Raw genomic sequence first — 24,115 nt, 5'->3', positions numbered from 1 at the left:
CAACCTCAGCTCATTGCAACCTCCGCCTCCCGGGTTCAAGCGGTTCTCCCTGCCTCAGCCTCCTTAGTAGCTGGGATTATAGGCACCCGCCACCACGCCCGGCTAATTTTTGTATTTTTAATAGAGATAGGGTTTTGCCATGTTGGCCAGGCTGGTCTCAAACTCCTGACCTCAGGTGATCCGCCCGCCTTGGCCTCCCAAAGTGCCGAGATTACAGGCATGAGCCACCATGCCCAGCCCAGGTGACACCTTTTATCTGACAACCTCACCCACCCCGCAGCCGGATTCACAGATCTGAAGGGAGGGAGGGGCTGCTGAGAGCTGCCAAAGAGTCACCACGGGGAGAAAGACACACAGGTGCTCTTCCAAAAGCTATGAGCCGAGCATCTGGGGCCCTCTGGCCAGGGTGACAACGGAGGCCCCGCCTGCTGACCTTGCCTTGAGAGGGAAGGCAACATTTAGCTGAAAATGCCACCAGCAGACTCCCACTGGGCTTGGCCTCTCTGGGAGAAAATATTATGATTTCAAAAGACAAGTCCTCGACCGTGTGGGAAACATGGCTGGCCTCATCCCTCGCTTCCAGGGGCTGCACAGAGCCAAGGTCTCCCTAATTCTGCTTAACAATCGCCAGGTCCACGGTCGGCTGTGACCACCAAGGCCTTCCCACCACCCTCCAGTTCCCACCCACGGTCCCTGTGAAAATGCCCACCTTCCGGGCTCCATCCTAAAACTCCGGCGTCGGAGCACTGTTGACAGGTGCAAGCGGCCAGCGCCAGCACACACCAAGAAGCTCTTCATAGCTGTCTCCAAGCCTGAGTCAACGGATGGTACCCACCCACCAGGCTGTGCCCGCCACCTATGGAAACCCTGCTGCCCATCCACGCTCTGAGAATGTGCCTGCAACCCAGAGATGACATGAACAGCCCCAGGAGGCCAGGGTCTCTGCCTGGGACCTCCAGGGCCATCCACTGGAGGCACGAGACACACCCACTCTGGGGAGACCCCGAGGGTCCCTAAGCCCTGAGGCTGCCCCCCAGAGGGGGCTGCAAATGAGACCAGGAGCCCCTCTCCACCTGCACCATGAAGTTGCCACCACAACCTTCACAAAGGCCAGGATGGTTTGCGGGAAGACGCTGGAAAGCAAAGGGTTAACGGGCCCCCAACAGCGCCCCAAAGAAGCTGGAGGGACAGAGGGACCTGGTGCCCTCCAATGAGAGTCAGCTGGGGGCAGACTCATGCCCACTGGGCAGGGCAGTGTGGGTGGCACCCACCTGAAGGGCTCAGGAAGGAGACCCTTTCCCCCTGAGCTCAGATCCCTCCATCCAAGACCCCCGAGAGGGTCTCTGAAAAGTAACGATGTAAGTGTCCTCCTGCTACGTGGACAGGAACACTGGGACTCCAGCATCCCAGCCGGGTTCGGCCCCGCCTCTCTCAGCCACTAGTCCCTCCAGAAATTCCACGCTCCCTCTGAAAATGCACAGGCCCAGGTCGGCTAGGCCAAGCCCTTCTCACCCCAGCTGCACCATCTGGCAGTGGCAGGGGGCTGTGGTGGGAGAGACAGGGCCTGGGTGGGGGTGCTGAAGCGCACCCAGGCTTCCGGTGCCTGCTATTTGCTGTCAGCCAGGATCAGCTTCTGGACACAGCGAGCCAGCTCAAGGGTGAAGGATTTGGGGCCTCCCACTTGGACGACAGAGGCCTACAGGGACAGGCACTGGGCCAGACAACCTCCTGCTGGGGTCCCCTCCACTCTGAGATCTCAGCCCCTTTGAACTGAGCAAATCCCCTTAATAGAAATGATTTTCACTCAGAAAGCAAGGTAGGAATGCGTCACCTAAACCCTCTCTGCCCCACTCCCAAGGCACCCCATGTGATGGCAGGGCTGAGCTGTTCTCAGACGGCTCCAAGGACCCCGCAGGTGCTGAGCCGGTGACCCTGGCTGCGGCTGTGATCTGAAGAGCCGTAGGTGCAGTGGCCTTTCAGGACAACGTGGTCAGCTGAGTAACGAATGTCCCCCAGAAATGTCCACATCCTCATCCCCAGACCCTCATATGGCAGAGGGACCTACCTTTGCAGATGGGACTGAATTGAGGATCTGGATGGGAGGTTATCCTGGCATATCCAGGTGGGCCCAACATGATCACAGGGTCCTTATAAGAGGGAGGCAGGAGGGTCAGAGGGCAGGGAGGAGGAGATGTGAGCGTGGAAGCAGAGGTCGGAGGGAGGCAGGGATTGGCAGGTGCTGTGCTATAGGCTTTGAGGATGGAGGAGGGGCCACAAGACCAGGAATGCAGGCGGCCTCTATAAAGCTGAAAGGGGCAAGAGACAGACTCTCCCCTAGAGCCTCCAGAAGGAGCACAGCCCTGCCCACGCCTTGATTTTAGCCCACTTTGGACTGGGCCTCGCAGGACTGTCAGGTAATAAATCCGTGCTGTCCTAAGTGCTGAGTATGTGGTTATTTGTTACCGCACCCACGGGGCACAACTGCAGAAGACACCACTGTCGTCTCAGGAGTCACAGACGCTCGGACCATCTGGGCTGGAAATCGGGGCTCCCAGTGCCAGCTCTGCCAGACCGGCCCCCCGACTCCTGTGCCTCTGTGGGGCTGGTCACACAGCCAGGTTCACGGGAGCCGCGTGCCCTGCAGAAGCTTGCTCCCTGGGTTCCCTCCTTTGCAGACCTGTGATCCAGGACCATCCCGTGCCGCCTACACACAGACCATGCTGCCCACTGAGCCCTGTAGTGGGACCAGGGCCCCCAGGAAGCACTGGCCCCCGAGACTCAGAGGCCAGTGTGGGGGCCTGAGCCTGAGGTTAGCGGGGCCCCAGCAAAGGCCGAAAGGAGCTTGGAGGCCCCTATGAGTCAGGCGACAAAACCTGCTCATTCCAGGGACAACGGCCCACCCTGGAGGCAAATCCACTGTCCCTGTCCAGCCCCAGGCCAAGCCCCACACGGGGCAGGGGGCAGGCCAGAGAGGCCCCAGACAGCTGCGACATGAACCTGGGGGGAGCCATCTGGTGAGAGACGAGTGGGCTCAGAGAGCGGCTATTTTAAGGAACAGCTGGGCCAGGATCCTGCTGCTGCCCTCAGCTAGATATGAGACTATGGACTTTGGCAGCCTCACAACAGAACCGTCAGCACACTGGCACACGGCGACACGGCTGTGCCAACACGGGCTGGTTCACCGGGAGCCCGGCGAGACCTGCAGTGTCTACCAGGCTGGGAGGTGGAGGAGCCTCAGGGAGCCCATGGGGCCCCCAGCGACCACCACCCACATCCTACAGCTCCCAGCCCAGGACTACACAGGCAGGTGGACAGGCATGGCTGGGCTGCCTCGAACCAGCTGCCTCTGCAGAAACCACCCACGACGCGCCCCTTCCGAAGCCCACCTGGACTTATAGGAAACTTGGAGGGCTCTAGGCCCCTGCCAGAAAGCTCCGCTCAGGGCAGTTATCAAGTTCCAAGCCCTGCTTTGTCCCCACACTTGCCACGGGGTCCTCACCCCCAGGGAGCACACATCATTACCTATGGGCCTTTCTCCTCTCTCCCCCAAAAGCTGGAGCACGCTTTAGACCAGGACAGGGGCTCCCAGCTCCCGAGCGCCCAGCGACACCCAGCCAGAGGCCTTGGATGCTTCGCAGTCGCAAGGCATTTAGTGGCACTGTGGGTGGACCTGGCCTTGGCTGAGCCGCCCAGCCGGAAGGCTGCCTACCCAGTGAAGATGGAGCCTGGGCCGCCCTAGGCCAAGTGACCAAGCCAGGGAATGAAGGAAGCCTTTGCCACACTGAGGGCGTGGTGCTTAGTCCTTCACGCAGGAGAGAGGCAGAAGCTCGGCCTGGCACTCGAAACAGCTAAGGAGGGGTGACGTCTCTAAGGAGCCATTTCAGGGCCCCCCGCCAGCCACTGCCTACCCCCGGGTGATGCGGCTGACGACTCACTGGGAGCCACAAACCCCACACCCCCTCCTCCAATTCCACCCCCTCCTCCAATTCCCGAGGGTGCCCAGCTCCAAGCTCTGTGGATCCCAGGGAGTTCAAAGCAACCACCTGGAGGGAGGCGGGCCTAGTGCAGGCGCCAGATCCCAGCTGCAGAGAGAGGCAGGACGGAACGAGAGCAGGGCTGTAACCTGCTTCCCAGGCCACCAGGGTGCTCAGCTGCCCATGCCTGTGGGGCTCCAGGAAGAACGGCACCTGCCACATCCAGACAGGACCCCAAAGGGGCTGAGCTCTGGGGACCCCGGAGACTCAGCTCCGGGGGTCTCAAAGGGCCTTTCTCTCCAGCCTGCCTTTTCACTTGACCCGCAGAGTCGCCAGTGCCATGGGGAGCGGGGAACCCTGCTCCCACAGACAAAGTCAGGGGATGTTTTTCTTTCCTCCGGTCAAGGGACCTGGCTGTTAGTAGCCTCTGCCGACAGCCCTGAGAGGGGACGGGGGTGACCGACTCCTCAGCGCCCACGGACCCTGTCCCAGAAGCAGGCGCGCCTGCCGGGCACTGCCTCGCCCTGCTCCCTCCAGCCTAGCTGGCAGCGCCCTGGCGCAAACTTTAAAAAGAGGAAACAAAGGGAGCGCGCCGGGGAGCGCCCTGGCCCCGCCCGCCCTGCCCAGGCTCGCCCGGCGCCCACCTGGCCTCTGGTCACCGGCGCTCACGGGGTAGCCGGCCTGGCCCAGGTGACATGGGTAGCAGCCCCTCCAGAGGTAGCGGTAGTGCGTGCCCGCGACGCGCGCCAGGCCCCCCAGGAGCCCAAGGCACCAGAGCGCGGCCAGCCCGCGGTCCCGGGACGCCCCCATGGCCTGGTAGGCCGGCGGGCGGGAGGGGGCGAGGACCAACCGCGCTGCGCCCTAAGCCGGCGGCCGGGCGACACGGGGCAGGCGGCTCGGGCTGGTTCTGGGTTCCGGGCGGGCGCGCAATCCCAGCCCCGGGATCCGCTCCGCTCGGCGCCGCCCGGGAGCCGCTCTGGGCCGGGCGCGCCCCGCCCCTCGCCTTTAAGTTCTCAGCTTTCCCTCCGCCCCGCAGGTAAAGGCCAAGTCCGCAGACACCCGAGGGAGCCACCCCCGGCCCCGCCCCGAGCCCCGCCCCGCCTCCCCCAGGGGGCCGCGCCGGCCCGCCCGCCCCGCGCATTCCAGAGTGCGCGCTCCCGGACCCGGACGCAGATAGGGACCTAGGCACAAACGCAGACATCCACATGTGACCCACAGACACAGGCACACAGACTCACGTGTGCCAACATGCACACAGGAGGTACACAGACACGCAGGACATACGCACAGGCACACACATGCACAAACATGTGTGTTCTTGGAGCCAACACGGAAAAGAAGCCAAAGCAGCAAAGGGAGCCATCCTGGCCGGGCCGCGGGGCGGGGGAGGGAGGCCGCGGGGCGGGGGAGGGGGGCCGCGGGGCGGGGGAGGGGGGCCTGCAGAGGCGGCTGGTGGGGCTGAACTCTGACAAGGGTGAGGAAGATGGGGAACTGGTTTGAAGCTGCAGCACCGATGTGGAAACACGGGCTGAGACACCCCCAGTCCCCACGTCCAGTGCCTGCACTGTCCTGTCCTCCCCTGGCCCAGGACCCCATACTTGGAGGGAGCCTGGGCAAGGGAAAGCTGCCATCCCTGCAGCAGGTGGTGACGGACAGAGAGCAGGGAGAACTTGCCTGCAGGGTGGCCAGCAGTGCCCAGGTGTCAGGCTGCAAAGGCCATGGAGGTGCTTCCAACCCCAGAGCCCTGGGTCCCCACGCTCCTCGAGGGCATAGCCCGGGGGAGGCAGTCCTCCCAGGGTCGGCAGCAGAAGGAACCACAGATTAGAGCCTCGTCAAGCACTTAACCTCTGCAGGAGAGCCAGGGCTGTGATTCCGGCTTGGATCAGAGTCCCCAGAGCCCCCCATCCTCTCTGAGCCCCTTCTCGCACCTATCCTTGGTCGGGGGTCACTGGGCTCCCACTCCTAGCCTCCATGGAGATGGAAGAGCTGTGACCAGCAAGCTGTGGTGCTCAGTGACCCTCAGCAGTGATCCCTGCCTGGGACCAGCCCAGCACCACCTCCAGCACTGGCGGTGGGGGTCCACAGAAGGACTGGGCACCCGCCCACACTGTTCCCGGCCTTTCCAGGAAGGCCCGAAAATCTCCCTCCGAAATGCAGTGGAAGTGTCCCTGGAGCTCAGCCTGTTCCCAGAGATGCAGCCTGTGTCTCCTCTCAGAGGACAATAGGTGAGCGTTGGGCACAAAGCCACATGACTGGGGCCACTGCAGAGACAGAAAGCTTGGGGATACCTTCCAGCTGTCAGGAAGGAGGAGGGTGCATGCTCCCTGGGCCAGCAGGCCCTGTATGTGGGCAAGCCTAGGTCAGGAGCATAGCCACGGGTAGAGCTGTGGGGAAGAAGGACTGCCAACCTCAGCTGTGGCCGCTGTGCCAGGCCCTGGGGTCTGGGGATGCAGTGCCATCCTCACCATTCCCTGCAGGGGAGGGCTACTGTCCCCATTTTAGAGGTGAGGAAACTGAGGCCCAGACAGACTAAGATGCTGTCCTCAGGTCAAATTCAATTGAGCAGAACTCCAGCCCCAGCAACTCAGGGAAGCAGGCGGCCCATCACGGCAGAGCCTCCACCTTCTCTCCACTCTCCACTACAGCCAGGGGCCCACCTGCTGGCCGAGACCCACCCCTCAGAAGCCTGCCCAGTGCTAAGATGTGGCAGAGAGCAGTCTCTGCTGATCCAGGGCACCTGGGAGCAAGGGCTGAGGGGCCATCCTTGAGCACGTGGGAAAGAAGAGGCCCCACCCAGTCCCAGCCTGTCTCACCTTGCCCCGTCCTGTCTGCCATCCAGAGGCCAGCCCGCCCCCTTGGCCCCCAACACTCTGCAGAAACGGGCCTGCCTGGGCCCTGCCTGTCTGCGGGGCCTCCTGGGGAGCCCCTCCCATCAGCCTCTGAGCCCTTGCCGTGAGGAGCCTCTGTAAATCTCACGGATAGACAGGCTGACAGGTCTGTTTGAAGGCACCTTCCATGCAGGGCAACATCATTTATGACCGTAATGTGCAACTCATTGCCAACAACTCACCAGTTAGTGCCAACAGAAGCTCGAGGGTCCCGCCCTCCGCAGCCACAGCCCAACAGGGCCTCAGCCCAGCAGTTTCCATGGAGGTAGGGGCCAGGCTTGAGAGGGGTGCAGGGGAAGACACCAGAGGCCAGGCCTGCAAGGGCACAGGCTGCGGAGGCAGCATCCATCCTCCGGGAGGTGCACGGCCGGCCACCCTGTGAGCGAGCTCTCCCTGGTCTCTGTCCCTCTCCGCCTGCTACAGGACGGGGCCCAGTACTCGGCGGGAGCCTGGGCAACAGAATCCCTGCACCTCCGACTCCAGTCACCCTCACCAACAGGCGACGGGGCTGGGGTCCTCCATCAGCACCCCATCTGGGGAAGGTCCCTCAAGAGGCCCTTGAAGGGATGCTGTCTCCCAGCTCAGGCAGGCCCCACTCTGACACCCTCCAGGGTCCAGGGTCTTGGGAGGAGGAAGAAGCCCACAGGAAGCGGGAGGCACCAGTCACACCCTCAGGATCCCATGCTGTCCCCCAAGTCTTGCCCACCCTGGGAAAGGGCTCCTGCCTTGTGCTGTCTTGAGGAGGAGGGAGGAGCCCAGGAGCCGCTGCGCGAGGCCCCAAGCAGGGAAGGTCAGGCACCCGGAGTCTACGGCCAGCTGGAGCCCACAAGCCCCAAAGGCCACCGAGCCATGCACCGTGGCTTGTCCCAGTGGACCTGCGTGCTAGCATCACACATGTCACCTTCTCAGTCAGTATGTTCTTAGCAAGAAAGAATAGAACTACCCAGTGAGCCATTTTTATATGGACTGCATGCTGACAAGGATCATATTTGCACCTATTATGTTAAATAAAATATACTATTAAAATCAATTTCACCTATTTGTTTTTGCTTTTCCGACGTGGCCCTGAGAAACTGTGAGACAGCATGTATGGCTTGCGTGTGTGGCTCACATTCTGTTTCTGTTGGACAGCCCCAGCTTTGCTAGTAAGAACTGAGGCCCCAGGCAAGCTGGGGAAAACGCTCTGTGCCTCAGTTTCCCCATCTGTAACACTAGCACCTCCCTCCTGTGGGAAAGGCGCTTGATTGAGGATCCATAAAAGTCAACAAACGTGGGAGTGGGAGGCCGAGTCTGGAGGCCTGACCATGCCCCTTCCCGGCCCTTTGCTCCAGCAGACACCCCAAGGCCATGCAGAGACCCATGGCAAAGACAGTGTCCAGAGCTGATTCCCAGAGGGCGGGGGACGTCCTGGGAACTGTCCACCTCCTAAGCCATGGTGGACACAGCCATGCTCCGGAGGCATCCTGGAAGCCAGCCCCCTGGCCTGAGACCTGAGACCTGAGCCCTGGCCCTCTCCCTTGATAGCCATCACCTCCATACCCCCACCTCAGCACCCCGCCAGAGCCATCTGGAGGCCACCACTCCAGCCCCTCCATTCCCCTTGGGGCTGCCATCACCCATTCCATTCATCTGGACTCCAAATCCCGCGTCCATCCAGGGTGAGGGCTGGGCTACCACAGCCCGTGTGCCCAGTACCCAGTGCAGGACTGGGGCCACAGAGGCAGCTCCTGGCCCACTGAGGGGCTGTATGGCATGGCCACGTCCCGGGGCATCTCTGGCCTCAGTTTCCTCATCTGTGCATGGGCAGAGGCCTGAATGAGACTAGCTCAGGGGCCCTGAAGCAATGAGACACGTGACTCGGGAAGGAGAACCAGGGCCAGGTGTGTCACCGCAACGGTGCCCATGGGATCCAGGCAGAGGAGGGCAGCCAACAGAGCAGGGCGAGCCTCCAGGAAGCAGCTGTCACAGCGCAGCGAGGCCTTCGGGAAGCTTCCTGACAACAAGTTCAGGCAAAGGAAATTGTCTTTTCTGCCCCAAAACCCCCAAGAGCTATGGGAGCCTCCTGGTATCACATCCCCATCTCACCCTCAGGGTCATTCGCATCAGACACCGTCATCTGACAGGCAGCAGGGAGGCTGCCCCTCTCCAGAAGGCTGCATCCAACCCTCTGGTCCCCCACACAGACCACCCTGGCCCTACACAGGCTCCTCCTATCCCGTAGCCGGGAGTCCCCCACTTCTGCTCCTCTTCTCCTCATCTGCTGCCCCATGCCCACCCGCCCACCTCCCCTCTGCCCTCACATACAGACCATGATTAAATCCTCATTCTGCCCAGCTGGAACCCCAGTGTGGGGGCCCCCCAGCGGCCCTGGGTCCTGCCTTCTGCCCACGGCTCCTGGGACATTCTCCTGGGGTTTCACTAAGCCAGTTTCCAGAGGAGAAATGACTTCCCCAGGGTCACGCAGGGAAGAGAAGTGCAGCCCAGGGGAACCAGGTCTGACTCTCCCCCAAATCCTGTCCTCGCTGGGCCACCTCCTTCGGGTTCCTCCAGGGAAGTGGCTCTGGTGGGCACCCACAGGCACCCCTCTAATTGGGCACATGGTCTCTCCTGCTCATCACCCTCCCCAGGCCATGGCAGGCGCCAGGCAGACTGTCGGGCAGGGCTCAGTGCTGCAACTCTCCAAGGGGGCATCCCTGGGGCCTGGACAAAGAGTTTCTAGGCAGCTCCGGCTTCGCACCCTGGCTCTGGCCGTCCTCTGGTGGCCTCGGCTTCCCTGAATGAGCCTTCCCTGGCAGTCTAGACACTCACCCTTCCTCCCGCCCAACAGACCATGACCTCCGATGCATCCTTCAAAGACACCAACTCAGAGGTCACCTCTGCAAAGCCTCCCCAGCTGGCCGGCCCACCCTAGGCTGGACCCCCCTACCCCTGCCCACCCTCCTCTACAACACCCCTTCATTGGCTCATTCATTTAGTTTTTTATGCAACAACGATGTGTGTGCCCACCACAGGCAGGACATGGCTCTGGGGTACAGTGGCATCGCCCCACCCAACTGAGACGTCCGTCCAGGTCCCCACAACCTGGGAGAGCTGGAGTATAAATGAGCCCCAGCTGAAGCTCTGGGGTGCGGAGGGCTCTGGGCCGTCCCTCCTGCTAGGCTAGGGAGGAGCCTGGGCGTGGCCGTGGGGGGCAGCAGCCCACCGGTAGAGAGCGCCTCTGAGGCCCAGGCTGCACCCACAACACCCCCTCCCCCACTCACTGCCGCCACCAAGCACGTCCCGGCCGGAGGCTGTGGGGTCTGGAAGCTGTTTGGGAAATGCTTTCCCGATGTGGAAATGCAGCCGGCGTCTGTGCCTGGGAATGTGTGTGTGTCAGCAGAAGGCTCTCCCAGCCCCCAGCGGCTGGCTCCAGCTTCTCCCCTCTCCAAGCTGGGTGGCCACCAGGCTCCTGCCAGGACCCAGGCCAGATCGAGGGCCAGTGCCACCCCGAAATGTCACTGCTCCCCCTTGGGGCTGGGCCCTGACTCCGGAACTTCAGGCAAAACCAGAGCCTGGAAGTGGACGAGATCCAGCCAACACCCTCCGACTGCTGCGTGTGTCTGTCCCTCAGTGCTCACCTCCGACACCCGCTCCACAAGGCCCCCCTCCGGCCTTGCGGCTCAGGCGCCTGGACACGTGCTTCTACCTCCCTGAGAGGGAGATGATGCCGGGCTGTCCACACTGCCCTGGCCTCTGAATGCAGAGCTAGTGTTGGGCGAAGCTGGGCTGGGTGTGGGAGCCAGAGAGGCTGTGGGCATAGTGGGGGCTGCCTTCACCCAGGTTCCTAGGGGCTCAGGCATGGCGTGAGGGGGCCACCAGTGGGGCCCAAGGGGGCCAAGGCCCCAGGCAGCCCAGTGCCCAGCCCAGTCTACCTCCTCAGCGGGCAATCTCCCACCTAGCCAGGCCCCTGGGGATGGCATCACAGACCCAGCACCTGGCATGAAACAGGGGGAAGGAGCTAAGCCCTTGGCTGGTGGTGGGGGGTTAAGGGTATGAGAGAAAGGAGTGACACTCAGAGAAGCTACCAGGAGCCACGGCCCATAGTCCTGTCCGAGGTGGCCATGTTGCAGGGAGAAGGTTACAGGCCCAGCAGGCACCCAGGTGGAGCGGTGATCACCACCGCCCACAACTACCTGTGTGTGCTCTGTGTGCCAGGCCAGGGGTGCTCCTAGGTGGGCAGATGGACCCTGAACGAGTGGCCGGGGGGCACCGGGCCCTGGGCTCTGCCCTCATGGACACCTGCAGCTCACTCTTCCCCGCTCCCACAGAAGGCGGGAGAAGGCGGGTGTGGCCACATGAGCAGAGGGCACAGTCATCACTTCCGGCCATGATATTTAAAAGCAACTGTGAGATTCTTGGTCCTCTCATCCCACCCCTGCCCTGGGCACATGCATTGGTAAGGGGACCTGGCCTGGGGTCTGGATGGGATGATGGGGTGGGCCATGGACACCGGAAGGTAAGGGCGTGTCCCCCGCAAAAGTGCTAGTCCATGCACAGGTGGAGACCATCCCAGCTAATGCAGGGAGAGGGTGGAGATGGGTGGCCTGGGAGGGGCTGGGACCAGGCTTGGAGTGGGGGAAAGGAGCCACCCAGAGCAGCAAGGGGTACAGGGCTGCAAGGACAGGGCAGTGGTCAGTGTGCACCTGCTGGCCCCCACTGCAGAGAGCATGGCCCAGAAGGTACTAGAAGGAGGCCACTCTCAAGCTTCTCTTTAATCTGCCTTCGTGGGCTCAAGGCTCCTAAGCCCCAAAGCCATCCCATGCCACCCCGCCCCTGCAAGTGGCACGTGGATCTGCCTGGCGGTTTCCAACCGTTGACCTCCAGAGCCCAGGCCAGAGCAGGAGGTCCATTTGTGGTCTGGGGTCTCACACAGTCCAAGCTGCCTCCCTGCGGAGACAGAGCAGAACGGCCTCCCCAACGTTCCTCGCACCCCTTCTCCCACTGTTGCCACCACAGAGCTTCTATCAGGAGCAGGGGGGCCCCCACCCGGCCTCAGAGCACACAGGGCCTGGCAGGGGCCTCCCCGAACCGTTCCAATGTCAGCCTCATGGTAAACCCATTACCCTGTCTCCACTCCTCGCCCAAGCCAAAGGAAGGAAAATTGAAACCACCGCTGTTTCCGTGAGCCCAGCTGCCATTCCTGACTGCAGCTGTCCCTGGCTGGGGCCAGGCAGAAACAGAGGGGAGCCCCCTTCTCTTGTACACACCAGCCCCCAGGTGAGCCCAGGATGGAGTGGCCCTGTCTCCTGGCTCTGAGGGAGGCATCAGACTCCCAGAGCAGCCCCCGCGAGCCTGAGGCCTGGTCTGTCCCCGTGAGGCTCTGCTGCCGGCCAGCAGAGCATGTGTGCGTGTGTGCGTGTGTGTGTGTGTGTGTGTGTGTGTGTGTGTGTGTGTGTCCGCGCTGTCTGTGGGTTCTCTGTTGCTCTTTCCCACCCAGCCGTGCAAGGCCCGGGGGCACCTGAGCCCTCGAGGGCTGACACAGCACCCGCTGGGGATGTAGCCCCCAGGCAAGGCCAGCCCCACGCCCCGGGGCCCAGACTCTCGCTGGGACATCAGAGCTGCCAGGGGAGCGGAGAATGCAGACAGGCAAGAGGATGCCCCAGGTCTCACACTGTACTCAGAGGAGTGATCCGGGAGGCTTCCTGGAGGAGGTGGCACTCAGCTGGCCTTTGGACATGACATTTTCAGGGACATGAACAGGCCTCAGTGGGGTCAAGAGCCCAGTAGGATCCCAGGGGGTGAGGGGTAGAGGATCAGGGAAAGGCCTGGGCCGAATCCAGTGATCAAGGGTGCCCTGGGGAAGAGATGGGGCGTGGTGGGGAGGCGGCCCAGGGCACGGGGTCTAAGGTGCAGTGTCACTACAGACCCAAGGCCCAGAGATGAGCAGGGGCCGGGGACACAGGCAGCAGCGGCCTCCCATCAGGAGGCTGGCCCCCCGACAGAAAGGCCAGGCGGGGCCAGCAGAGATGCATGGGGGAGGGGCCGGGGTGGCTGTGGGAGATAAAAGTAGAGGGAACACGACGGGAGAAGGGGAGGCTCAGGGGGCTCAGCGGGATCTCTCCTTCCTAGGAACACGGCCCCACCTGCACATGCCTGGCTCAGCACCTCAGCCCTGCCAGGAGGGAATGGTGGGTTCCACTCTTAGGAGGCACAGGGGGAATGTGACTTGGCCCGGGTCATGCAGGAGGCACCTGCCCCCCCGAGGCATCCGCAGTTCTGAGAGTTCACAGCCCCTGACTCTGGGGCACAATCGCCCCAACCTCCTCATGAGTAGCCCCTGGGAAACCAAGCTGGGGCCACTGGGGCTTCCGGGAGGACTGGAGAAAAGTGGCTACCTGGGCGCCTCGGTTTCTCCAGCCCAGGAGGCCCTTGGCTTGGTGACAGAAGCTTCTAGGACAAGGGCAAGGCCTTGCCTGAAGCATCCACTGGTCACCTTCCCAGGCCCAGGCTTATCTTCCCAACAGATGGCTCCCGGGCCAGGCCAGGGTCCCAGGGTGCGCTGAGCTTTGCCATGTGAAGGTGTCCACTGAGCCTCCCCAAGCTCCAAGTCTGAGGACTGCAGGCTCCGAGAGTTATGCAGGCCCCCAGGGTCGCACCTGTCCAGCATCGAGGCTGGGATCCAAACCCAGGCCTTCTGGGCTGCTGCCTAAACCCACCAGCCCTTCAGCCCTCCGTGTTTATCTGGAGCACAGCCACAGATGCCTGCAGGCTGCCCAGCTCGGGGTGTCCTCCAGGAAACTGCCCCAGCGTCCTGGTTCTGGGCAGTCAGAGAAAGCCTCTTGTCTTTCTGTTGCTGGGCTGGCTCTCACCGCTGACGCTGAAGGCTATTATTTTCCCGGCTTGGCCTTAACTGAGAACGTGCCTGCCAGGGTCTGCTCATTAGAGTCGGAAATGAAAGCTTTTCACTCACAGCGCCTCGGACGGAGCAGGCCTCTGACCACAGACGCCCTGTCGGAAATGCTGCCATCCTGCCTGGAAGGAACACACTTTGCAGCCGGGTTTCCCGCTGCACTGGGAAGACAGCCAGCTGAAGAATGTTGGCCTGGGGAGGCCCAGATTCAGCCACCCACAGGAACGTGGCCCCAGCTTTGCAACCGGAAGGCCCAGGTTCAGGCCTGGGCTCCAGGGCCCATGGGCGAGGGACGCTGAGGCCTCACCACACCTCCATCTCTTTCCCTGCGAGGACAGCCTTCCCCACAGCTGTGTTTGCTTGTTCACTCCTGCTGCTCCTACAGGATGCCTTAGTCTGGGTAATTTACAAACCCCTGGATGTATGTCTTACAGCTCCAGAGGCTGGGAAGTCCAAGATCCAGGCACGGCAGACCAGCCCTGTGGCTCCTCCAGGGCGGCTTTTCAGGGCAGCTTCACAGGGCAGAAGGGGAACCACTCCCTCCGATCTTTTCTGGGGCAGTCATCCCATTCCCCAGGGCAGAGCCTTCCTGGCCTCCTCACTGCCTACAAGGCCCCACCTCTTCACACCATCCCACTGGGTAGTCCACTCGAACGCAGGAATTTTGCAGGGACACCGACATTCAGGTCACGGCTCCAGATGTTTGTGGAATACCCACTAAGTGCTGGGCGCTTCTGGCATGGGGACTGGGAATGAGTAAGAAGCCTCTTCCACATCCAGAGAAGCCACCAGCTAGAAAGGGGAGATGGCATCCTGGGGCCAAACAGTCAGCAGCCCAGGCGTCAGGGCTGGGTGGGGCCAGGCGCAGGCTGGGGCCCTGAAGGTTGCCCTGGACTTCAAGGGGCTCTGGGCACCTGCCCCCTCTGCCACCCTCCAGCTCTGACTCCGCAAATGCTCCTGCGCTCTCTGGGCCTCTTGCTCCATTCTCTAACTCCCCCATGGCACTGCCCCATGGGGGGCCTCAGCACTGAGCGTCATGGAGCGGGGCTGCCACCCAGGCTTGGCATGGAGTGTGGGTCGCACAGGGCTTGCAGAGGCTTTCGGCCACCATGACCACTCTTCCAGTTCAGCAAGAGCACATTGTCCCAGGAAGCAACAAAGTCCTGGAAGCATTAAAGCCTCCTGGGAGACTCCCGTGGAAATGCCGTTCTCCTGGGTGGAGGCCCTGCCATGGGTGGGACAAAGTGTTGCTCCCACAGGAAGGTCAGAGAAAAAGCTCCAGCACCAAGGGGTTCATGGAGTGCAGGTGGACATGCAGGCACCTGGCCTGGGTGCCAGGACCAGGGTCCAAATCAGGCCCCCTTGCCCACTCGTTTCTCCCGTGCCTGGGCTCCGCGGGAGAGGCACAGCTGGCCCGAGGGGGGCAGCCGGTCAGCGCCCAGGCTTCCTAGCCCGCAGCCCTCGGTCACTTCCCACATGCCTTCCTCTCCCTGGGGACAGTGGGAACCTGGCAGTGCCCTCAGGCAGCAGGCGAGGGTGTGAAAGGCCGAGCCCACAGTGGCAGCAGAGAGTGGGCGGGGATGGGTGGGAAGGGCAGAGCGACAGACTCCCGGGCACAGGGGCTCCCTGGGGGCACCGTGGGGGGAGTCTCTGGTGGTCCCTGCTACCGTGAGCTCACCCCCTTACAGCAGGTCCCTTTGCTCTTGAGAAGGGTGGCATCCCACAGAGCCCACCCGCATCCCACAGACACTCCGATGAAAATCCAGCTCTACCCTGGAAGCCCCCGCCGCCAAGTAGCAGCTGAGAGCCGGGTCTGGCACCGAGAAGGAAGAGCTGCCACTTCCACCAGAGAAGGCGCCTGCTTCCGCCCAGCCCCGGCCTGGCCGCCTCCCCCCACCCCCGGCTGCCCCCTTTCCCGTGATCCCTCCTTATCTCCTGGAAGGAGGGGTCAGCCGGGGTGGGAGCAGCACAGTGTCGGGGCTGAATCCAGCCCCAGTGTGGGAAGGCAGCCCTCGGGCCTGGATGGGTGGGGTCCACCCAGCCTGGAGGCCAAAGGCAGCACTGCTTCCTCCTTCTGAACAGCACAGAACACCTCTGCCCATTACATTGTCACTGTGGTCTTCCAGCCAAACCATGGGCTTAATGCCAGGGTTGGACCCATTTTATAGGTGGGAATGTTCACAGGACTGAACTCCAACCCAGTTGGCAGTGGAGGGAGGAAGCTGGGCTTGCATGGAGACCTGCCAGGGGTCCCCAGGCCTGGATGTAGGGTCCTGGCCACCCCCCACTCAGCCTGATGTGGGATCCTGGTCCCCGAGGACTGTGGTCAAGAGGAGGCAGAGGAAGGCAGGTGGAGAGAGTGGGGAGCCCAGGCCGAGGGGAAGATGGGCCACACGAGTGGGGCAGCTCTCCTCTCTGTCCGGGTTTCTCTGCAGCCTGGGCCGTGGGCCCCGAGCATTTTCCCCAAATCCTCTAGATTGCTGTAAGGGCTGAGAGCAGGACTTGCCGCATCTTACAGAGAGAGACTGGAGTTCAGAGTGGCAGAGCTACTCGCCCAAGACCACACAATAAGGAGCTAAGGGAAGTTCAAACCTGGCCCTCGCTGACACCAATGGCTGGTTCTGCGGTGGCATCCCCAAAGCGGCTTCCCTGGAAGGCCTGGGCCATCCTGGAGGTGAGCTCGGGGCCAGGCAGCCCGGGCAGGAGCTCTACAGAGGAGCCTGAATTCCTCCCTAGGGCCTGCCAGCTCTGGCACGCACAGGCCTGAGACCACCTGCCCAGGGGCCTGGGAGGAGGGTGGGCACATGTCAGAGGCTGCGCCCTGCCCAGGAAATGGCAGAAGCAGCGGCAGGCATCCAGCCTCCCCTGGGAGATGAGCCCACTACGGACTGCCCAGCCCAGCAGAGCAGAGCTCAGCTCCTGCCCCAGGCCAGTCTCCCAGAACATGACAAACACACTGGCCTGGAGACGCTCCCAGGGCCGGGGCCAGGGCACTCTGAGGCCAGTTTCCTGCGCCAGCACTCACTCAGAGCTTGATGGGGCCGAGTCATCACTGCAAGCAGGTTCCGGGCCCACCCCATCAACTTGGCACACACTGCCCTGCCAGGGGTCCCCAGGCCCTGCGGGTGACCAAGCAACGTGGCCCTTCCCTGCTCCGAGGGGCCCGAACCCTGCGTTCGTGCTCACGCTCGGCTGCCGGCACCCCCTGAGCCATGCACTCACTCACTCGCTCGGCAAGACTACATTTTCGGGGGAGGCTGGGCTGGCAGAGGGACAGAGAAAACACAGCAGGCTCCTGGCCTTTGGCAGGGCCCCCTCGGCCACACGGTGACTCGGAGCCCCAGCCATCTCAAACACGCAGAGCTGGGGGTGAGAACCCCCGGGCGGGAGGCGGGGCGAGGCCAGGGACAGGGCAGGAGAGGAAGCGTCGGCACTGCTGGGAGGCAGAGTCTGTGGCCCGGTCCCTGGCAGAGATGCCGTCTAGCCTCCTGGCTGGCCCCGGGTCATCCGGTCCACGCCTCTGCCTCTGGCCAGCTCTGCCAGATGGCAAAGACCTTTTCTGTCCATAGGGACCCCTGGCAGAGAGATTCCAACACCTCCTGAAGGGATACGGGTCGAGGCCCGGGCCTAATGTGTTTGCCGTCACCATGCTGGGCTCTGCAGTGTCTGTCATGGAGTTGACATTCCAGAGGCACACCACCTACCGTGCCTGGACGCCCAGCCCGCGTCAGCCCTGGAGGGGCATAAACACGGCCAGCAGCCCCAGAGCACGAATCAGGAGACCCCCGGCTCTGGCCATGGGCAGTGGGAAGCCCATTCACCACCCGGAGCCGCTCTATCGCGGGAGAGCCTCTGCGCACCGCACCACTCACTGACACAGGAGGCGGGAGTGTGGTCAGTCTGTCTTCCGGGGCCTGACACACACCTGCCAGGGACCCCATTACAGGGCCCACCACCACCCCAGGCTGAGAGAGACATGGAAGGCCCAAGCATCAGGCTAACCCTCTCCCCCCAGCATCGCAGCGGCATCAGGCTAACCCTCTCCCCCCAGCATCGCAGTGGCATCAGGCTAACCCTCTACCCTCAGCATCGCAGCGGCATCAGGCTAACCCTCTCCCCTCAGCATGACAGCAGCCAGCCTGACCAGGCTCTGGAGCCCACAGACCTGAACAGGGGCTCCTGGGGCTGCAGGGCGGCACCTGTCCCCTCTGCCCCCGAGCACCGTCTGTACCCTGTAACAGGTGCTCTCAACCCCGCAGCACAGCCTTTGTGCAGGGGCCCCCGGGGCCTCTCCGTTGGCTTCCCTGGGCCGGCCTGGGTCAGTGGAGCTCCTCCTAGGAGGGACCCCCACGCAGCATCCTGGGTCACCTCAAGAGCCTGCCCTCATGCAGCGGCTGCTGGAACAGGCCCTGACACCAGCAGACGCTGGCCAGCCTGGGGAGTGCTCCACACACCGCAGCCCTGGAGCATCGGGAACCTGCCAGGCAGCCCCCAGCCCAGCCCCCCAGCAGGGTCTTGGGCCTCTCACTCTGCTCTGCCTGGTGTTCCCAGCCACAGGCACTGAGACCACACCACGCCCCACCAAGACCCGGCACCAGCCCTGGCCTGGCAGACCCAGGGCTTCCCACACACCATCGAGTGGGGTTTCAGACCCCACACAGCAACTGGGGAGACGAGTGGGCTTGGGTCGGGGAACAGCGGGGCAGAGGAGCCTATCTGGAGCTGGGGGCAGGGTGGCCGAGGGGGCAGGTGGCACTCAGGGCTGGGTCCATGCTGACCTCGGGAGGATGACTCGGGTCACCGGACAGTGACCCTCCCTTTGCCTCCTACTCCAGCTGGGCGAGCACCCCCACTTTAAAGGGGGGCATATACAAGGATCTTGGGAGAGAAGGAAGCTGCCTGGGTACCATGGCTTGGCGGCGGGGCCAGCCCTCCCCCTAGGACACACAGGCCCCCACCCCGTCAGTTACAACAGGGGAGTTTCAGGGGCCGGGGAAGGTGCCTGTGTCCGCTGCGGGTCTTCGTGCTGCCTCCGCAGGGACTCCCAGCCCCAGGGACACCAGCCCGAGAGGGGTGCACTTCTTTCCCAGGGTTGAGGTGAAATCGGTTCAGCACAGGCCTCCCACAATGCCAGAGACCAGGTAGGGGGGTCTGGTCTTAACTCTGACACCTCAGTCCCTGCCAGGGAGCAGCCCTGGGTGGGGGCTGAGTGGACCCTTCTGAGGGACTGCACAGGCAGCCGCGGGTGGGGAAATGTAAGCTGCCCCGTGCCTCCTGCGTCCCACCTGGGACAGGCTCCTCGGTGGGTCGGAACCTCCAGCTCCAACGTGTGGAGGTGGCCAAGTCCTGGGGCCATCCCATACCTGGAGTGGACAAGGGTGGGGGCCCTGCAGGAGAGAAGGCATGGCAGCTGGGCCCCTCCTCATCCCGGGTCTGGGGGGGGTTCTCCTCCCCTCATCCTGCCCAACTCCACCTGCACCTGGCTCATCCTGGAGCCTCTGGGGCTTTCCGCCACCCCAGTGGAGCCCCTTTCACAGAAACCAAGGCAAGAGCCAGAATGGAGCGGGGGTCCGGGAGCTGGCGGGGACTGTGCCGCAGGTGGAGCCATCTTCCCTCCTCACTGAGCCGGGGCTCCCAAGCCTCCCAGGCCCCGCGGGTCACAGCAGCTTCTCCTCTCCCCCAGCCTCCCGCTGGCCACAAGCACAGGCTGGAGAGGAGCACACAGAATCTGTTTCTAGAACATCCCAGACAGAGCAGATGCCCCTCCCACCTCCCCTGACCCCAAGTCCAGCAGGCTGGCCCCTGCCTCCCTCCAGACGGCTCGCAGCTGGACAGCTGGAGACAGCGTTGCGTTTGGCAAGGGAAGTTCTGGGAGATGATGACAGTAAGTGTCTGACCCGGGACAGCAGAGCAGAGGCCTGAGGACTCTCCCAGGGGTCAGGCTGCCCAGATCCACCCCAGGGTCAGATGCCAGGGCAGAGGCTGGAGCAGGCAAAGGAGTGTGAGTGGGAGATGGGGACAGCTTGGGGCCCCCACTGCCACCCTCCTCAGCCTCCTCCCCCACCTCAATCCTAATCTGTTCTCATCTCTCCCAGTGGGTTTTCCTTCTGTCTGTCCTTGACTTTGCTGCCAGCCTGCCAGCCATGGTGGGGCTGAGCTACAGGGTCTGCTTAGAGCTCGCAAACGCTTCTAGCCCCAGGCCTTGCCTGAGCCGTCCCTGCCCGCCCCTCCTTCCTCCCGCATGGCCCCCAAGGTGCCTCCCACCAACACCAGGTCCTCTGAGTCCCCACAGAGGCAATGTCAGGAGTGGGGAGTGAGTTGGGTGAGGAGTGCCCCGAGTGGAGCCCTTGGAGAAGCCTGTGGGCTGGGAAGGAGGGTGCCAGGGAGGCCACCGAGGCGGGGTGGCAATGGGCTGGGAAGGGGGCTGCCAGGGAGGCCGAGGTGGGGTGGCAGTGGGCTGGGAAGGGGGCTGCCAGGGAGGCCGCTGAGGCGGGGTGGCAGTGGGCTGGGAAGGAGGGTGCCAGGGAGGCCGCCATGGCGGGGTGGCAATGGGCTGGGAAGGGGGCTGCCAGGGAGGCCGAGGTGGGATGGCAGTGGGCTGGGAAGGGGGCTGCCAAGGAGGACGCCAAGGCGGGGTGGCAGCGGGCTGGGAAGGAGGGTGCCAGGGAGGCCACCGAGGCGGGGTGGCAGTGGGCTGGGAAGGGGGCTGCCAGGGAGGCCGCCAAGGCGGGGTGGCAATGGGCTGGGAAGGGGGCTGCCAGGCGGGGTGGCAGTGGGCTGGGAAGGGAGGCCGAGGCAGGGTGGCAGTGGGATGGGCCATGCCCTACCTTGGCAAGTCTCGCCATCACCCTGCAGCTGGTGTCTGGGGGAGGGGCAGCGGCAGTAGAAGCCCCCCACGGTGTCCCGGCACCGACCCGCACAGCCCCCGTTGGTGCTGGCACACTCGCCCACATCTGCGAGGGGAGAAGCAGGTGAGGTGCCAGCCACGCGGCCACCTCCTCCCTCCAGCCTCGGCCCACCCGAGGCCTCAGAGGGATAACGCTCAGGGTTCCCCTCCAGAACAGGCCTCGAAGGAGGGAGGCCTGGGTGTGGAAACCCAGCAGCAGGGGAGCCGCACTGCAAAATGGAGCAACATTTGGGTATGGCTTGGCAGAGGGGGTGGCCCTCCTCCCGTAAAGCAGCCACACCCTTTTTGTGAGTCCCCAGAGATCGGCTGCCGTGTGTGTGTGTGTGTGTGTGTGTGTGTGTGTGTGTGTGTGTGTGTGTGTGTGTGTGTGTGTTCCGGTCAAGCGGTCTGCCACAGCTGTGGGTTTTCAGGAAAAACCCGGCTTCCCTCGGCTCGGAGGTCAGGAGGAGTTTCACCGTCACCTGCACAGCCACACCCCCTCCCGCCTTCAGACAGCCCCAGGCCCCATCCTCCCTTCCTGGCACGTCTCTGGGGATCACGTGGCATCTGAGTCGGGCCTGGAGAGCAAGTTAGGAGCCCTGAACACCACACCATGTTGCTGAGCCCAGCCCGCCAGGACCCAGAGCCCATGCTCTAGCCCGCCCTCCGTCTTTGCGGGCGCGGGAATGTGGCAGTTCTCCCGGGGTGCGCCTCTGCCTGGTTCAGGCAGCAGGACTCCCCCCGGGACTTGGTCCTGGGCAGAGGCAGCGTCACTGCCTCCCCACACAAGTGACTGGGCCGGTAGGAGCATCGAGGGAAGAAGGGAATCAAGTGACCTGCCTTGAGAAGGTGTGGGACCCAACTTGAGGTGACGCAGGGACCAGGCGCCTCTGCCCACCCACCCCTGCTGAGCTGCACCATCCAAGGTTCCAGGAATGTTCAGTCCCCTGTGCCCCCGCCTCTAGAGGCCAAAGGCCAGGCCCTCCCCAGCTGCATGGGGATCAGAACCTGGAGGCAGGCTCAGAGCCAGTGGAGCCCCCAGCATGCTGAGGACGCAGATGGCCAGACGCCAGCCCAGCCCACAGGGTGCTGTTCCCAGAAGATGAGGCCGACCTTTCCCACCAGCACCCCAGACAGACGGAACACAGCGCTGGCCTTTCCGGACCTGAGCTGGCCCAAAGCTCCCCAGTGCCAGGGGCATTTCTCTCTGCACCTTAGGACGGGCCCTGGAAGAGCCCTGGGCGGGGCCAAAGGCCTCGGGGCGGCCACAGTCCCATGAGAACGGGCCAAGCGGAATGCAGGCCAGCCGTCTCCGGACTGTTGGAACGCAGCTGTCAGCACAGCCCTGCGGAGGTCCATGGTGGGAATTTTTTGGGAATTCCTAGAGAGTTACACAGGGCGAGACGGAGGCTGGCCAAGACCAGGGGTCAGAGCCAGAGTGCCCAGGGTTCCCTGTCTGCCTGGCCCCAACAGACTGCCCTGGCAGGCAAGCAACAGCCCCTTCTCCGGTGTGGGGCAGGCACCCAAGCTCTGGGACCTGTCCTGACACTCGGGCCTTGAGGCCAGGTGGCTGGGAGGGCGGTGTCCAGGCAGGTGGGGCTGGATGCCAGATGAGCTTCCACACAGCTGCTGGCACAGCTGGGTCCCCAGCTTCCCAGGCCTGGAACACAGCTGGCCATGTGAGCACAGGTCCCCAGCACCAGGGCAGCCTCACAGCCCCCCACCCCGACCCTGCTAGGCTACACGGGGAAAGGAGCCCACTGCAGCTGGGGGCCTTCAGGGACCCCCCCCACACCCACAGGAAAAGCCCCTTAGCCTGGCCTGGCACAGGGGCTGCAGGGTCTGGCACTCAGGACAGCCACCGCTGCCTGGTCACCCTCACTGAGGCTGCAATCGCCCCTTGTTCCCCCAAAGCCCCCAACCCCAGCATCTCCATGCTGGCTGAGACCCCGCCTTGGGTACCTGCGGGCGCCGCCTCCACCCCAGGCCGGGCTGAGCTCTAACATCCCCGTGGCTCCGCGCTGGGTGATCTGTCCCCAGCCGGACCAGGCAAGCTCTGGTGGGGACTGGCCCCCCTAGTCTCGGGGCCCCCGTGCTCAGCCCAGAACAAGCCCACAAGGGCCGCAGGAGACCCTTGGTGAATGCTCAAGAAGCTGCAGGTGGACCGGCCACCAGGAGAAAAGCCAGAGCCCGACAAGGCAGCTGGGGCTCCCCCAACCCCTCAGGCTTGGGCTGGAACTCTGGGCACCAGGCAGGCTGATGCCCCATGGCCACAGGCAGACCAGGGCCCAGGACGGAGAAGTTCAGCTCCAGAAGCAGGTGACGGCTCCTCCCCAAAGCCAGCAGAAGCCTCTCTTTCCTCCAAAACCCAGGACCGGGGTGTTCAGGGCTCCAGTCTAGGCGAGAAGATGGGGGGCTGCCTGGGGGCTTCTGGGGGCACATGGTCATGCTCGGGTCTGGACTGGCCGGCGGCAGGCACCCCATTGGTTGACTGCATGCAGAAGGGTCCATCAATTCACCGAAGACACTGGCATGGGATATCCAGGGCCACTTGGCCCCGCTGCTCCCCACAGCTCACCCCGCTCTCTGGCCCCACAAGGGCTCCAGCTCGGGCTATGGGCGTCACTTACGGCCTGGAATTTACCTAGGCAACACTGCAGCCCAGGGAACCACCCGGAGGCTGACCAGCCTTCCGGTACAAGGTAAGTCTTGAGCAGGGGCCTCTCAAAGCCCAGCTACGTGGGCACCAGACAGGCCCCTTGCTCCAGCTTCTCCCAGGGATGATCCAAGCACAGGCACAGGTGGGCGGTCGAAGGTCAGAACCAGGCTAGGCTCTGAGTCTTCACCTGGAGACTCACAAAGGCCGCCCTCACCACTTCTCGCCAGCCCCAACCCAGGGGTCCCCGCTCTCCCCAGAGCTGAAGTGATCGTGGATGCCACCTGGTGAGTCCAGCCTGAAGGGTGGTGAGGGGAAGGCTCCATGCTCCCCAGCCCTCCCCATCCCGGGAGTTTTCTACCAGCAGAAAGTAACGGCTCCCGACACAAGACAAACCCAGAGGCGCCATAGACCCAGCAGTCCCACCCCTAAGCACCTGCCCAAGATAAATAGAAAGAGGGACTCAAACCACGGTGTGTGCACACGCTCACAGCAGACTTGTCCACAGCCATCAGAAGGGGGAGGCCACCCGGGTGCCCACCAGCGGGTGATGAAGACAGACACGGAGGATGACAGCGAGGAGGAGCCTCAAACCTCGTGCTGTGTGAAAGGAGCCCATCTCGAGAGGTCACACAGTGTAGGATGGGGCGTACCTGCTGGCGGGTCTGGGGTCTCCTGGGAGGGTGAGGAAAATGTCTCGGAATGAGATAAAGGTGATGGCTGCACAGCACGATGAATGCACAAAGGGTCGCTATGTTTCAAAGGGGGTTATTTTATGCAATGTGAATTTCACCTTCATTTAAGAAAAAAGAGAAAAATGTC

General features: G+C 63.3%; 1 protein-coding gene across 8 annotated transcripts in view; it reads right to left on the bottom strand.

The window, feature by feature from the left end:
• Nucleotides 1-24,115, bottom strand: part of LOC100975124 (multiple epidermal growth factor-like domains protein 6) — a 127,870-nt gene that overhangs the window by 40,760 nt on the left and 62,995 nt on the right. For 2 of the 8 annotated variants that reach the window (XM_063602265.1, XM_063602264.1), the window contains exon 1: nt 4,619-4,976. The exons of 2 other annotated variants lie outside the window; for them this stretch is intronic. In XM_063602265.1, the coding sequence (XP_063458335.1) occupies nt 4,619-4,784 (166 nt within the window). In that variant the 5' untranslated portion in view covers nt 4,785-4,976. Of the gene's footprint in view, nt 1-4,618; nt 4,991-24,115 lie in introns of those variants that run through there. 4 more of the 8 variants (XM_063602262.1, XM_063602252.1, XM_063602259.1 and 1 more) reach the window with 4 other exon arrangements.

This window comes from Pan paniscus, chromosome 1 (assembly GCF_029289425.2).
Source record: "Pan paniscus chromosome 1, NHGRI_mPanPan1-v2.0_pri, whole genome shotgun sequence".
Lineage (NCBI taxonomy): Eukaryota > Metazoa > Chordata > Mammalia > Primates > Hominidae > Pan > Pan paniscus.
The sequence above is the reverse complement of the archived record's forward strand: the minus strand, read 5'-3'. Positions and strand labels throughout refer to the sequence as shown.